At 40.3% G+C, this 14,796-nt stretch overlaps 1 protein-coding gene across 2 annotated transcripts in view; it reads left to right on the plus strand.

The window, feature by feature from the left end:
- mgat5 (alpha-1,6-mannosylglycoprotein 6-beta-N-acetylglucosaminyltransferase) overlaps positions 1-14,796 on the plus strand; it is a 106,309-nt gene that overhangs the window by 28,175 nt on the left and 63,338 nt on the right. For both annotated transcript variants that reach the window (XM_080876748.1, XM_080876749.1), the window contains exon 4: positions 14,002-14,078. In XM_080876748.1, the coding sequence (XP_080732874.1) occupies positions 14,002-14,078 (77 nt within the window). The remainder of the gene's footprint in view (positions 1-14,001; positions 14,079-14,796) is intronic.

Genomic DNA, 14,796 nt, shown 5'->3' on the forward strand with positions numbered 1-14,796 from the left:
CAACGGGCACAGATGTCTGTTATGGTGGCCTTTAGATTGCTTCTTAGCAGTAAGCAGATGGGGCCTGGTCAAACTGCATGTGATGCCATGTCTCACCACGCTGTTGCTAATGTAGCTAATCAACCTCTCTAACCATGTTTCATCCAAAGTTCTGCCCCTGGCATGGAGTCTATGTAATCTCCTTCTTCTCACACACACACACACACACACACACACACACACACACACACACACACACACACACACACACACACACACACCAGGCATAGAGATAGATGTAACGAACGGTCAGGTGGTGATTTGCAGCATCTAACTCTCCCACGACTCTCACTTGTTCCGTTTCATTCCCCCTGCGATGTATTTCTCTTCCCTTTGCGAGTGTTTAAGGTTATCAATGTCTCTTCCGTCTCAGCCACACCACTGGTGATGTTTGGCTGATTTGCAGCTCGCTGTCTCTCAGACGCCGCCGGCCAAACAGAGATGCTTGCATTCACCGCTCGCGGCATCTTTGCCGCTTTGTCTCTTTCAGCTATCGATCGGCTTGATTTTCTGTTTAATGTTCTCAGTGAAAGATGAGATCCAATCCTCAGTATCAACAAAGGAAAGAGACGAGGATAGTGCTTCTGCTGGGAGTTGCTGGTGGCTCTCTCACTGTGCCTTATTTTCTCTTTATTCATCTGCTCGATATTCTTCATTTTCCAAAGCCACTTGTGTGTCCAATGTACCTCACAACAGGACGTCACTATTATCAGTTTAATAATAAATACATTTTTCTACTTGGGTTTAGATTAGACTGGATAGCATCTTGTTTTTGAAGGCCTGGATTCTCGGTGTACAGATGAAAACTAATAAAATACACATGCAATTCAATTCATTGCTAATAAGTTGCAGAGAGATGCTATCCACTCCCACACACTAAAATCCTCCCACGAATCCTGACTTTCATCACCCTAAAATCTTTGAATGTTGCATAGCAGCATAAAATAAACGAGAATTTGAACCATTGCTTTTACAGCTGTTGGATCTGTGTTGTATTTCTCAGTGTTTTAGTTTCGCCCTTCAGTGTTTCTTACAGATTTACTTTCTAGTTGTGGTTGTGGCTGTCAGTACTCTGCTCTAAAGCCTTGGTATAGCAGCACATTAAGCAGTAAGGGTGGCTTTGCAAGTTAGTATCTTATGTCTTACAGTGTCTCACAGGTTAGAGTGGACATCGATAAATCTTATAACAGAAGTGCTGAAGACTAAACTTTAGCGTTTAAAAACCTAGCATCATCGTCAAAGTCAAGTGGCAGTATTCTGGCTCTTTAAGGCAAAACGAATCTTGACCGTCTGCAGTCAGTCCAGAATGCTGCGGCAAGGCTTTTAACAAAGACACGAAAAAGAGAGCACAGTAGACCAGTTTTATGCTCATTACACTGGCTTTCAGTACATTTTAGAATTAATTTTAAAATCTTAGTACTGACTTTTAAAGCTTTGAATCATGACGCTTCTCTCTATATTTCTGATCTTTTAGGACCTCACACTCCCTCTCGCAGCCTGAGATCATCTAATCAAAGGCTGTTGGTAGTTAGTTAAAACCAGAGGTGATAGATCTCTTAGAGCTATGGCCCCCAGGCTGTGGGAGTCTCTCCCTCCATCTTTACGTTGCCTGGATTGTATTTATTCTTTTAAACATCATTTTAAGACTCATTTATTTAGATTAGCTTTTAATTAGATTTGTTCTGTATGTTTGATTTTACTGTTTTATGTTTATCTGTTATATATTATTGTGAAACACTTTGTGGTTTTTATCCTGTCAAGAGTGCTATATAAATCAATAAAGTAAAGTAAGTAAGGGTGTTGGCGATGACCCGATGCATGTTAAGAGTTCAGCTTTGATGTGGCATTCTTGGCAGAAAGTCTCACTCTCCTCTACTTCCTCCACATCTTGTGCGTACCTGCCTGTTTTAGTTTGACGTGGACTGAGCCTCTCCAGGACTTTTCCCACTTGCACATGATTGCACGTCAAGCACAGCAAACTTCTTCCGCTGTGATTGTATTTGCCCCGTGTGCATACTTTCATTACCTTATAGTATCTATCGCAGCAAACTGTGTACTTAAGTCTGATTTTCAATGAATGGACATTCGAGTTTTGCCATACGATAGTCAAACTCATGCCATACTTTTGCAAGCATGCCTGGAGTCACTGTAGCTGTTGTGAAGCTACGGCAGCCACACAAAACTCACCAATCTGCTCTTTCTATCAGTTCATTCGATCATTAGCAGTTAACAGCTGCAAAATTAAAGCGCGTTGAAATCTGTGTCTCATGAATAAGATACTCCATGGATAACACATTTGACTCTATTAGATTAGATAAAAGGGAGTCATGATGGCCAGTTTTTTAAGTCCCCCGCCCCCCCCAAAAAAGTTCACAGTTATCAAACATCAACATACTAACCCATCTGAAGGCTCTTTACAGATACAGATATTTTTTTGTTGTTGTGAGGTCACATAGTGTAAATCCCCTCGTGTCGCTCCTTTCCCTCCACACTTTTATTTCTCTATTTCAGCCCTTTATGCCGCAGGCAGGCTTGTATGTACCCTTGAGGTCTTGACTGGGTTGAGTGGAAGGAACATCTGGGGCTGATGCGCCATTGGCTGCGACACGTGCATCCAACTTTTTCTTCTTTGTTTTCGTCTCTCATCTTACGACTTCCCTCTTTTTCTTTTTTTTCTGCCCAGTGACTGTTTGCAGGGAATCTGCTAATTATGAAATCTGACAAACACTGAGAGTTTAACGGTGTTAGGTCCAAAACGCCATACCATATTTTTCTGCTTTTACCATTTCTAATTCTCGTCCCTCTTGTTTACCTTCAGTCTCTTCATGCTCCATGTTTTTTTTCTTTTCCCCTCTTTGTATGCTGCCCTCTCTCTCCCCCCCTACATCCTCTTCCTCTGTGCCAGTTTTGCTGCTCTGCTGGTTCAAGCCGCTGCTCCGGCCCTATAGGAATATAATCGGCTTTGACTCCTTCCACCAAATATCAACCATTTCCCCAGGCATATTTTATATATTTTTTTTTATTTTTTTTATTTTTTAATAGCCGGATAAACACACACACTCACTCCAGTTTTCATTCACTGCAGCTGCAGATTTTTCAGGATCCAGATGACAGAACAGGGCAGCAGGCGCACATGAACGCAGAGCTGATGCAATTCAGTCCTTTTTCACACAGAGACTGACGACTGCATTATCGCCCGTGCTTGTTCATATTCGGGTTGCATGTTTAGACACCCACCCACATACGACAGGAAACCAAATTCTCTGCATATTTTCCTGCATCGTGCAACTGCCTTCCTCTAAAGCCGTATCTTGCATTGTAACACCGGTCGCAGAGAGTGCATGTGTCCAGCACTTGGTCAGAAACAATTCAAGGTTTCAGGCCTTGCAGAGGAAATGGAACATCTGCAATAAACTTGCTGCTATTTTTAGTCTAGTTTCTCAGGTCTGTTTAAAATCTGTCATCAAAACAGTGAATTCTTTGAAGACACAAGCCAGTCTTCACAGCCTTGCCCCTCTAACCACAATTGGTAGAAATCAGCAGTGGAACATTAGTCATAGCTCAGCAATGATGAGAGCTAATCACAGCTTTCTGGCAGCCCTGTGTCCTTGTGTCGCTTTTGGTGCAAAATCGGCATCGTCCTCTATTTTCGGAGGGAACAGCGAACCGATCAGATTGCTCGAGCACAAAAGAGGGATTGATTACAGACAGTTTCTGTTCTGTGCAACAGAGGAAGGGAGAGTAATATGAAACTTGGTGTGGGCTGGATGTTGGGGTTACGTGGGGAAATTTGGATTTGGTTTTTTAGCCTCCAGAACTTTGCAGTGGAACACTTGTGTGGACCAAAGGCAGAGAGACACATGTGTTTTGACCACTTCCAAACACGTGCCGCCTCGTATTGGGAAGCCCCTCTGGTGTGTGTGTGTTACCCTGCTGTGGTCCCTTCAGGTGGCAGCCTGGCCTAAAGAAATGGCTTTCAGTAGCTTTTGGGAGTTTCATTTAAGGGGTGCAGGTCAAGTTTTACAATATATACAAACACTGTAAACGCAAAAGCTGTCCGTAATCCTTCTATAATCCTAATGTTTACATTTTTTACATTTTGGAGTGATGTAATTATTACTTCAGTTGTGTATTTAGTGTGTGAATGTTGTGGTTTCCAAAGTTTGTGTTGCTGAGAGTGTAAATGTTTCGCCAACATAGCTAGGGCTCATGTAGCAGTTAATTGCCTACCTCTCTGTGTTATTCTGGGTTATTAATAAGTTTTTAATAAAACGTAATTTCCTGTATGAGACATTGAAAAATTGAGCAAACACTGAGCTCGTTACACATGAAGAAAAGCTTGTGTACAACAAATGTAGGTAAATCTCTACCTACATTTGTTTAGCTTTTTTACTTAAGCAAGCAATCTCAAGATAATATTAAGCTGCCTTGTCCTACCTATGCGTTGATTATCATTGTATTTTCTGTCCATTTTTCTTTGAGGCAGTGAGTTTGCACAGTTTATAAAAAATGCATCAAATTTTACAGTGTACTCAAAAGTTAGGCTTAAACTTTTCTGTTTCTGGCATTTTCTGCTTTAATAATTAATACAACATTTTGTTTAATAATGTGAATGAATGTGTATTTGGTATATCCTGTACCAGAGGTTTTATTTTTTTAATGTTTTTTATTGCATTTAGATTTAGAATTCACTGAACACTGGTGTAGTCTCCGTAAACATACGCATCAACACATCTTTGTGCTTGTTGTCTTGGTAAATTTGACCATATTAAAAAAAACTAAAAAAAACTAACGACATTAGTATTATTATTTTGTACTGTTTCAGTCAGTGTTTATTTTTTCCTAAAGTTTACGTCTTTAATTTTAGTTTGTATTTCTTTTAACTAATTGTTTTCTCACAGTTTTGAGTTGATTATAATAATCTTGACATCTGCTCTCTTGCTGTGAGGCAATAGCAAGAAAAGGAAGTAAGACAAAACCGTTAGCATGTTCCTTATTTATAGAAAAAAAAAAACCTTTCCAACAGGTAGATATAATTGAGTTGACTTATTAGACAATTATTAATTTAACTGTAATGGAAAGGGACAGGTGCTATTAAAATGTTTTTAAAGGGGAAGCTTTGAATGAATCAGTGTGGCATTGATAGAGGATTCGATTTCACAGGTTTAATGTTTTATGTCGCATGTCACTTCCTCATATATAAGGTCACACAGTTTCCTCTCTTCTGAGTGAGCTCTGTCTGGAGCTTTCAAATACAGATCTAAAAGTCACAGGGAAGTAAATGAAAACAGCAGAAAGGAACATTAACTGTATCACGTCTTAACGTGTCTGATTCCTAGAAACCCTTAAGGTCAGCCGGTGGCATCCGTAGCGTTAACTTGAACTTTAACTCCGCACTTGAACCCAAGTAGACAGCTTACAGCTGAGTTAAAAGTGAAGAGCAGAAGCACTGTTAACAGGCTGAACAGGCTCATAGCCTAAGGAGGTGGTGGATAATCAGCTTTATGATAAGGTTTGTGTGAAGCCAGGCGAGCCAATGAGAGTCGAGCTAAGTTGAACTTGTTCGTAGCACTCCCTGATGACAGTCGCTGATCTCTCCACCTGCACAGCTGTCGAATCTCTTTGGTGACTGTGCTCGTCAGCCTTCCTCGTGTCTAATTGATGAGCTGCTGCTGAGATGTACCCTCGCTGATACCTCTGCTTCTTCTCGCAAAGTGCATCTAAAATTAGTGTTTCTAAGCAAATGGATCAGAGGACACGGCGACAGAGGATATGCTGCACTTCTCCCCTCTGTAATTTATTTTTTTCATTTTTATTTTTCAAGCTTTTATCTCAGTTGTCACCATAGTGACAGTTAACGCATCATGTGCTTTAAAATTGCTCATTGCTCCAGCGTCTTTGTTTAGCTAATTGTATTGTTGAGAGTTAGATTCTTACCATCTTGCACTTGCACAGCCCTTCTCTTTTGCATTCCAGTTAATTTGGTGACTTATTTGAGTCCCACTGACCAAATTATGCCATTAAAGCAGGGCCTTGGCACATGTCACGTTATCTGAGGGTTTTTAGTTAGGAACGCCTGAGAGGGAAATCATTGAGAGTGAGATGGATACAGAGAATAACAGAAACCACATATAACATAAACCAGATGTCTTCAATCCAGTTCTGGAGTTGTCAAATGTCAGATTACCTCATGGAGTTGGACAAACACACATACACACTGGGACAGGGAATGGAAGAAAAACCCTCTGTGTGTGTTTGTGTGTAATATCACATATTGTTCAGAGATGATGCTATTTAAGGGCTCTCAGATGGCCAACACTGTGTGCTGGGAGCTGGCTAATGGTGACCTCAGTGCTGTGAGCTCTTGTGTATCTTATGCAAGTTGGAGTGATCTCATCTGTTTTCTTCCTCTGGTTCTCTGTATTTTTATTATTGTGAGAAAAAATCTAGATCGAATAAATCCTTTTTGGGATTCATTTTCACTACAAAGGGTACAAAAGTGTAACCTTTCTTTTGGCCTGACACACCCACCATTTCCTGCAAGGTTTAGCCAATCAGAAGAAAGCAGGCTTGGTTTGGAGGTATAGTCTTGTATGGGGGCGGAGTTAAAACTGCTGTCTATGAAATAAGGAATATTTTTGAACTGTGAATCATGCAAAGCAACTCTAGTAGAGTCTCTGTATAAAGAAAGGAGGTGAAAATGTACATAATATGCTCACGTTCAAGAAATTTTATTAACATTATACATAATTATGTTATGAATGACCAGAATACTTGATGACAGCTTTAACTGACTTTTTCTGGTTAACTCATGAACTATTTACATATCTAACATACCACTTTTATTTTAAAAGCAAAAGTAAAAATGATAGTATGTTTGTTTTTTAGTTTCTAGCAGTTCTACCATCAGCTCTCTGTTTGTATAGCCATCCCTCACAGGGTTGCTTGTTTCTGTTAGAAATAAGCCAGGTTGTTTCCTAGAAACAGCTTTGTGGGTTGTTCTTGGAATACTCTTTAAAGGAGTTTGTTGTTTTAAGCTCCATGCATGGTTTCCTCTTCCCTGCCTCTGTTTTGTGTACACTAGACTGAGGTGTGGTTTGCTGCTTGGCTTTTCACCTCAAATTGCCGCTTATAGACGTCAATCATGCTTCACATCATCTGATTCAGCATCAAGCTGCATGACAGCTAGGAACTGTGAGGCTTATTTCTACATGAGAATTTCTTTATTTCTTTTCTGGTCAGTAAAGGCCCTGCTGATGCACCTTGACACCATGCTGGGCGGGGTTGTTTCGGCCATGCTTTTCCCAGCTTTAATGTGCAGCAGTAGATGATTTGTGCTGAAAATGATCGTGGTTCTCTGTGAAGCAGGTCATTTTGTCCGACCTAAACATCCCTGGCGTAGCAGAGGTGAATAACTAGGAAATTGCTCCTTTTGAGGCAGCACCACCTCTTCTACGTTTGATCATGAAAGGAACTATATTTAGGTCGTCTTTGGAAACTGCTTCTTCCACTTCATTACAGCTAGGAGAGAAGATTTGCCTGGTGGCGTTGGCGCTTGCTGACCAACTGGCTGAATGACAGGCTGCCTCTTTGGCTGTTTGCTTGGTTGGTCTGTTGGGTTGGTTGGCAGACTGACTGGGTGGATGGAATGACAGGAACTTGCACAGAGCGAGTTCCTGTCATTCCACCCATCCATCTTGTGTGCTGCACAAGATGGCCCCGTCACCAAATAGCAAATCACAAGTCACATTTGTTTAGCTTATTCAATACACACAGTCAGCAGACTGTGATTTACAAAAGAGCAGGGAACTCAAAGGAAATAAAGAAGAACGATGAAAAGAACAAGATACATTTCAAACATAGCCCAGATGTTTTCACACAAGTGTGATCCTCCCCATGGGTTTGAGAGCTACAGCTCTCTTATTTTTCATTTTTCTCTTATTTGCTTTCCTCATGTTTTGCTTTGCTTTCATAAGATGTCATTAAGTTGTAACTCTGGTATGTGAAATAGTAAGGGGAATTAGTTTATAGTGACTGCATATTTTAACAAAAGTTATTTTTTTAAAAATAGAAATTTAGCTTCATTGTAAGGGCAAGCGCATCGCTATAGGACATGATGTAATATTAGCATTTGTTCCAGCCTTGAGATTTAAGTACTTTAAAACCAGGACTGATATTTGGTGATTACAAAATCTGATATTCCGATGGGTCTAATGTTTAATAGTTCAGACAGGTCCGGCCTCCATTATTCGTTTATAGAAGGCCAAACCTTACTCTGGCTGTTTGTTGCTCAGCTCCTGCTGTTCTCAGAAACAAGAAGAGGTTTTGATTGTGTCCATCTTTTGTGAGATACTAGAGTGGCTCTCAGGCCTCCCACAGCTTCCCTCAGTTTTCTGCAGAGCAGTAACTTCACATGAATTGCCAAAAAAAATCTTGTGCATTGTGCTTCAAGATTACTGTAAGAAATAATGTGTTTGGTGTAATTAGTCGGCCCAAGACAAAGAACTGTTATTCCGACTGGTTTGCTGTTGTACCTCTGTAGGAATCGTGGTAATCATTTCCTTATCGGGGGTGGTAACGGAGTCCAAACAGTGAATCTGTTTGTGTGATAATCTCTCTGACTGCTGTTTTGGTGTCTCAGCCCCACTAACTTTCTCTAGGGGCGTCTATCTTTGGGTTCTGACACGTTCTTATGGAAAGCACCCAATTTCTGTCCCGCACTTCGGGTGTGTATGAAAGAAATGTCAAATCTTATCAGCAGAATGACATTTCATAAGATCAGAAGTTGTTTTGTGGTGTATTATCATTACCAACATTACTAATGTTGACATATCACAATCAGGTAGAGCTGGGCGATATAAGATTTTTTCATATCACGATATGTTTTTTTCATTTCAGGCGATAACGATATCTATCACGATATCAGCCAAATAACTATATTTGTAAGATTTAAATGTGCCGTTGCTCACAAGTAAAATGTGAAATAATCAGCAGCTTGTTTTGATTTAAATATTTATTTCCCATAAGTCAACAGGGTAGATGTACTTAAGGAACATGAGACTTTTTCAGATAAATAAAGGCAAATATTGCAAACTACACAAAAGGCAGCCGCTAAAGCGTTTAAGTTTCAAAATAGAACAAACGAAACAGGCTACTAAATTGTCAATTCCACTTAGAAACAAAATATTAATTCTAAAAATAAATCTTAGTTTGTTTTACAGAAGAACAGACAAAACTGACTAACTTTTGTCAATATCAAATAAACTGAGAACTAAAAGGAAATTCTCAATCTCTCCTTGTATAGCTTAGCTTTTCAAACAGTTTTAACAGTTACTTTAGTCTGACAAAAGCCGAATGACGAATTAGCGCTTCCAGTCAGAGACTGAGGCTACGTCCACACGTACACGGGTATTTTTGAAAACGGAGATTTTCCGTTTTCATTTTAAAAAATAATCCCGTCCACACATAAAGGCAGAAATGAAGGAAAACGCTGCTATGAACATGCCAAAGCAGCAGGTGGCGCTAGATTCCTAACCGTGCAGAAATGTTGGCCAATCAGAAGTCTAGAAGCCTCGGTGGGAAAAAGTAAACAAAGCTGGGGCATAGAAGCAGAACCGAGTCGTATGTGTGGAGGGACAGTAACTGTGTGTATATGTAAGCATTTAAACACTGCAGAGAGTAGAATTAACAGTAACAGTATTGTAGAAATTCATTTCACCGAAACAATAACGTGGCGCACAGTGTGACGTCAAAAAATGCGCACACCTTTGACACTGCGTTTTCTCCGTTTTTCTAGTCCACACGTAAATGCAAAAACGGAGTTTTCAAAAATATCCACCCTGGCTGGAGTTTTTAAAAATCTTCGTTTTCAGTGACCAAAAACGCCGCTTACGTGTGGACGAAAGGTGCAAACGGATAGAAAAATCTGCGTTTTCAAAAATACCCGGACACGTGTGGACGTAGCGCATGCACCAGTTTATTGTATTTCCAGACTTGCTTTTGGCACAATTTACAGTGCACGCTACTCTGTTTTTTGTCAGACTTGAAATAGCCGAAATACCTTCACACTACGGAACTTCTATGGCTCTTCCGTTCGACAATCTCTCCGGCATTGGAACCATCATCTGTTTTCTCTTCGGTCACGCTCGGTTGATTTTTCTAGTCAGCACACTCATTTCCTCCATTACCCGGGCGGTACGGTGGCTGGCTGCTTCCCAAACAAATACACATGTGCGGCTTGGCACTTGTGCTGTACGTAACAAGTCACGTGACGTGACGCTGCGGCTGTGATTGGTTCGGCTCTGCGCTACTTAATTTGGATTGGCTGCTCTTTTTTTTCTTTTTTCTTTTTTAAGAGGACAAGAGCGGCGAGGTCTATCGCGATAGTTAAATTTTTCTATCGAGAAAAAGTTATATCGCGATACATATCGTTATCGTTCTATCGCCCAGCTCTACAATCAGGTATTTCTTCTTTTAAGCTTCTTGAAGGCTGAGTGTCTGTTCTGGCAGTAAATCAAGGCTATCATTGGCTGATGATGAACTTCAACATCGATGGATGTTGAAAATGATATTTATTGTATGTGATTGTGTTGTGCTGTCCTAAACTGTGTGAGTGTTAAATCTGTTCCACTGCAAATGATTGCAGCTACTGCTACTGTACAGCATTGATCGTGTTGTTATTTTTGTGTGTGTGTAGATTACCCAAGTTAAAGTTTGACATTGATGAACCACAGTACTGAGGAGAAGGGACTTTGAGTCAAGTGACTCATCTGTGGCTTTTATTTCAAGTCAGGATTTGACAGGATAGTAAACTGGTTTGGATGCCAGAGTAATCTTGTCAGTTTTTACTTTCTATAGTTTTTCCCAGCACAACATTGCAAGAAAAGAAGCTAAAGGAAATCTGTCAATGAAAAAGGTTTATTCCATGACTGTTATGGTGAAAGTAAGACAAACATTTTGACATGAAAATATGTAGTTTCAATTTCACTTCTACCTGAGTATAGTTACTGTATATCGTTACCAGTTCAGTATTTGTCAGGGAGCGCTCTGGGTTATAATTATTATCTTTATTATAATTACTTTATACTTTATTTTAATACAGCATAACTAAGGGGGGGGACTTGAAGTTGACATCAAGCAATGATGAGCCAATTGACCCACACTAGCATCTTGCTGTGTGTCGAGGTAAAATAGCATTATTTTACTATTTATACATTCATTACTGTGACATGTTTTTACCTATGAGCGCACTTGTTATCAAATGCCACAGTCTTATTGGTCAGATCTGCTTAAGCTGGGCACACACTGCGATTTTTTTTTCTCAGTCCTATATTCAGCTCCTGCTCAAACTATACGGTTGAATAGCAGGGGTTAGAAGTTCGTAGGTCACGATGCAGGGTCTCACACTATACAGCCCCATGCTCTGATGCAACCTGAGTGCTCACACTGTGCGTCCACAACATGAAGTGGTATGGATGCACAGTGCAAGAGACAGATTTTATAACACAAAATCTGTCTCTTGCTCTCCCTCTCTGTCTTACACACACACACACACACACACACACACACACACACACACACACACACACACACACACACACACACACACACACACACACACACACACACCGAAAAGGCTTGCCAAAGTTCTACCAGATGGTCCTCCATCACTTGTGTCCAGATCAAACATTGCACTTCTGTGCTACTTTGTCTTTTTCATTTCCATCTTTGTGTTTGCACAAACAGGTTTGATTTTCTTGTGACCATACGATTGCTGATTGTTAACTTTTTTGAGATTTGACTTCTTTGCTGTATTTTAATAAATATTTTCCAGTATTGATATCAAGTTTAAACTCATTACGTCAGCCTGGCATGCACCTCTGAGCTTTTTATCCATTTGCCTTCCATTATTTATATCCTGGCACTAAAGGTCAGGGCGGATGACGACTCTGAATGACGATATCAGAAAAGATGATTATAAGACTGGGAGCCGTGCGGGCCATGCACGTTAATCCTGCAGGGACATTCAAATCAGTGTGGAGGAGATCTCACAGGAGCTCTCTCCTCCAACTGCAGCTTCTGGTTTTTATTCTTCTACTGTTTGCATCACTGCAGCTTCAGCTGGTGCAGCTCTTGCCCTTGTGTGGTTTTTCGTTTTTATGGAGTTAAGACTACAGAGCCGAAGGTGATGCTATCGGATGACCATCATCCCTGACCGCAGGGTAATGGCCAGTCTCCATTTGCAAATTCAAAAGACATCCAGACATAAAGTGCTGAGAGTGTTCTGCACTGGGATGATTGTGTAATTTTATTTCATTTCACACTGCGCAATAGGTCTAATGCAATTCTTGTCACATTGTCTGATGACTCATGTCATGGGCATAAATACTTGTGCAAAACTTCCAGTTTAGTTAAAGTAAAAATCAACCCTTGTGATCTCTTGTTTTATTTGGAGCAGGAGCGAGTACAACTTCATGTTGTGGCAAATTCTTTTAACGCACAGCCTCAAAGCACTTTCAGGTATTTTTCTTATTCGCTGGTCTGTCTTAATCAATTTCAAATGAAACGATGTGATGAGTTCCTACTTTGAAATTACAGACACAAAGACGAAGCTCTCGAGTCGTCAAACAGATGCTGTTGTCTTCGATTTGCAGAAAATAACTTTAAAGTACCTTTGTGGGCCCTCCTTTCCAGTTTGATGTTTACATTGGACTCTACAAAGGTACCTTTGCATAGACCATGGTTCATAATAATCCTAGTTTGTTATCCTGGGCCTTGTTGCAGACACTCAGCTTGAAACAAGCTCACTTTCAGCCATCTTTCTTCTGATTGGCCACCTTTTGTACAGAAAAGGCTTGAACAGCTGGTTACTGGCTTGTTACCACAAGCTTCACTCACAAAGTCACACACATTCTGCAGTCCTGTCTTTGTAATCACCTTAAGACGGGGCAGCTCAAGGGTTCAGCATGTTGCCCAAGGATGCTTTGACATGTAGGCTGGAGGATTCAGTGTTGTATAAATAAAATTGCCATTGCCCCTGTGTCTTCTCCCTCGCCACACCGCCAGCAGGTCGTAGCAGATGTTTGCCCCTCCCCGAGCCTGGTCCTGCTGGATGTTTCTTTCTGTTAAAAGGGAGTTTTTCACACACCCACCTCATTTTGGGCAGGTTTAATGATTGTTAACTACTGTATGTGACAGCAAATAAGGAGAAGCACAAGAGGTGACATTTAACCAAAGCAAAGCCTTTTGAATTTAAACATTGTTTGTTATTGCTTCCTTATTATATGATGCTTGCTGTCCATGGAGCATCACATCTAAACAATTCCTACACTCTTTTGTATCTTTAATGCTTTCTTTCTTGTATCACTTAGCATCCGTTTAAAGTTGTATCGTCACAGTTACCATCGTGTTCTGCAGAATAGCAGTAGCAGAAATTGTTGCGATTGCATTGCCAGTTATTACAGCCTAAGGATAAGAAGTAGTGGATAAACATCAACAAGATCAAAAATAAAAACAGATTCTGTATTCACATGTTTGCATTTAAAATTCTTTGTGTGTTGTAAAGACATCTGATAGGTCATTCAGAATGTAGGCAGTCGCACACAATAGCCCTAATGACCTACATAGTACATGTTTATTGTAAGTATTATAATGTAAACTAGTTAGCAGTCAACAGAAGGGGAAATAAAGAAGGTGTTGACAGTGTGATTGGAGCTAGAAAGATAAATGTGTGACACGGTTGTGTGTGGGCCTTGTGTACTCCACACATGCTTCATTTCCCCTCACAATTCAGACCATCAGTGTGAACTGCAGATGTTAATATTTGTGTCTCTATTATATCCACTGTAATAGTGATGTATCCAGTAAAACAAAACAAAAAACCCCACGCAGACAGATAAAGAATTCTGGAGCTGACTGACTCGACCTTATTGATTTAGTTTCTCTCTCTTTCTCTTTATCCAGACCTCCTAAACGGAGCCCAGGAGAAGTGCGAGCTGCCGCCTTTGGATGGTTTCCCTCACTGCGAGGGCAAGCTCAAGGTGAAGCAAACATGCAAACATACATTAAAAACAGGCCTCTCCATCCCACTCTCTGAGCACAGCTTTGAAAAGGAGGTTTGAAACATGTGAAAGACGAGTTACTGAAAGGAGAACTGCCTGCAGAAATTCATAGCGAACAGAAAAGAAAACAAATGACAGTGTAATCTACAAAACATAACCAGCATCTGGCTTATAGCTTTTACATGGACAGTGGACAAAAAGAGTTGATGCAAGGGCGTTAATTAGTTTATTAAATTGCATTAATATTCAAAATATAAAAATAAAAGGTGTAATTTTAGGGCCAATAAAACTCCGAGCTGCAGGTCTGAAGTTTGTTAGGTTGGACATTAATTAACATGCACACCATCATCACGCCTTATTTTCATCAGCACAAAAACTACGTAATCTTTATTAATGTTCCTGTAGTATTTTTTATTATTATTTAAAAGTAGCCTGTGGAGTATTCCTGTGAATACTCTCAGTGTTTCCTGCCAGATCATGGCCTTAAGAGGCACAGGTTACATTCTGCATACCTACCTGTGTGTTAATTTATGGGTGGCCCAGGTATTTGAGGTCAGTTAGTAATGATGCTGTTTTGATTGAAATGGTGATGCACTGAAGAACCATTTATGTAACCCACATGTCACACCGATCGCAACCGATTCCCTCAGCTTCTTTTCAGCACCACACAACATCAGTCATCTCATATATAATGAGC

Source organism: Rhamphochromis sp. 'chilingali' (assembly GCF_963969265.1).
Source record: "Rhamphochromis sp. 'chilingali' genome assembly, chromosome: 3".
NCBI lineage: Eukaryota > Metazoa > Chordata > Actinopteri > Cichliformes > Cichlidae > Rhamphochromis > Rhamphochromis sp. 'chilingali'.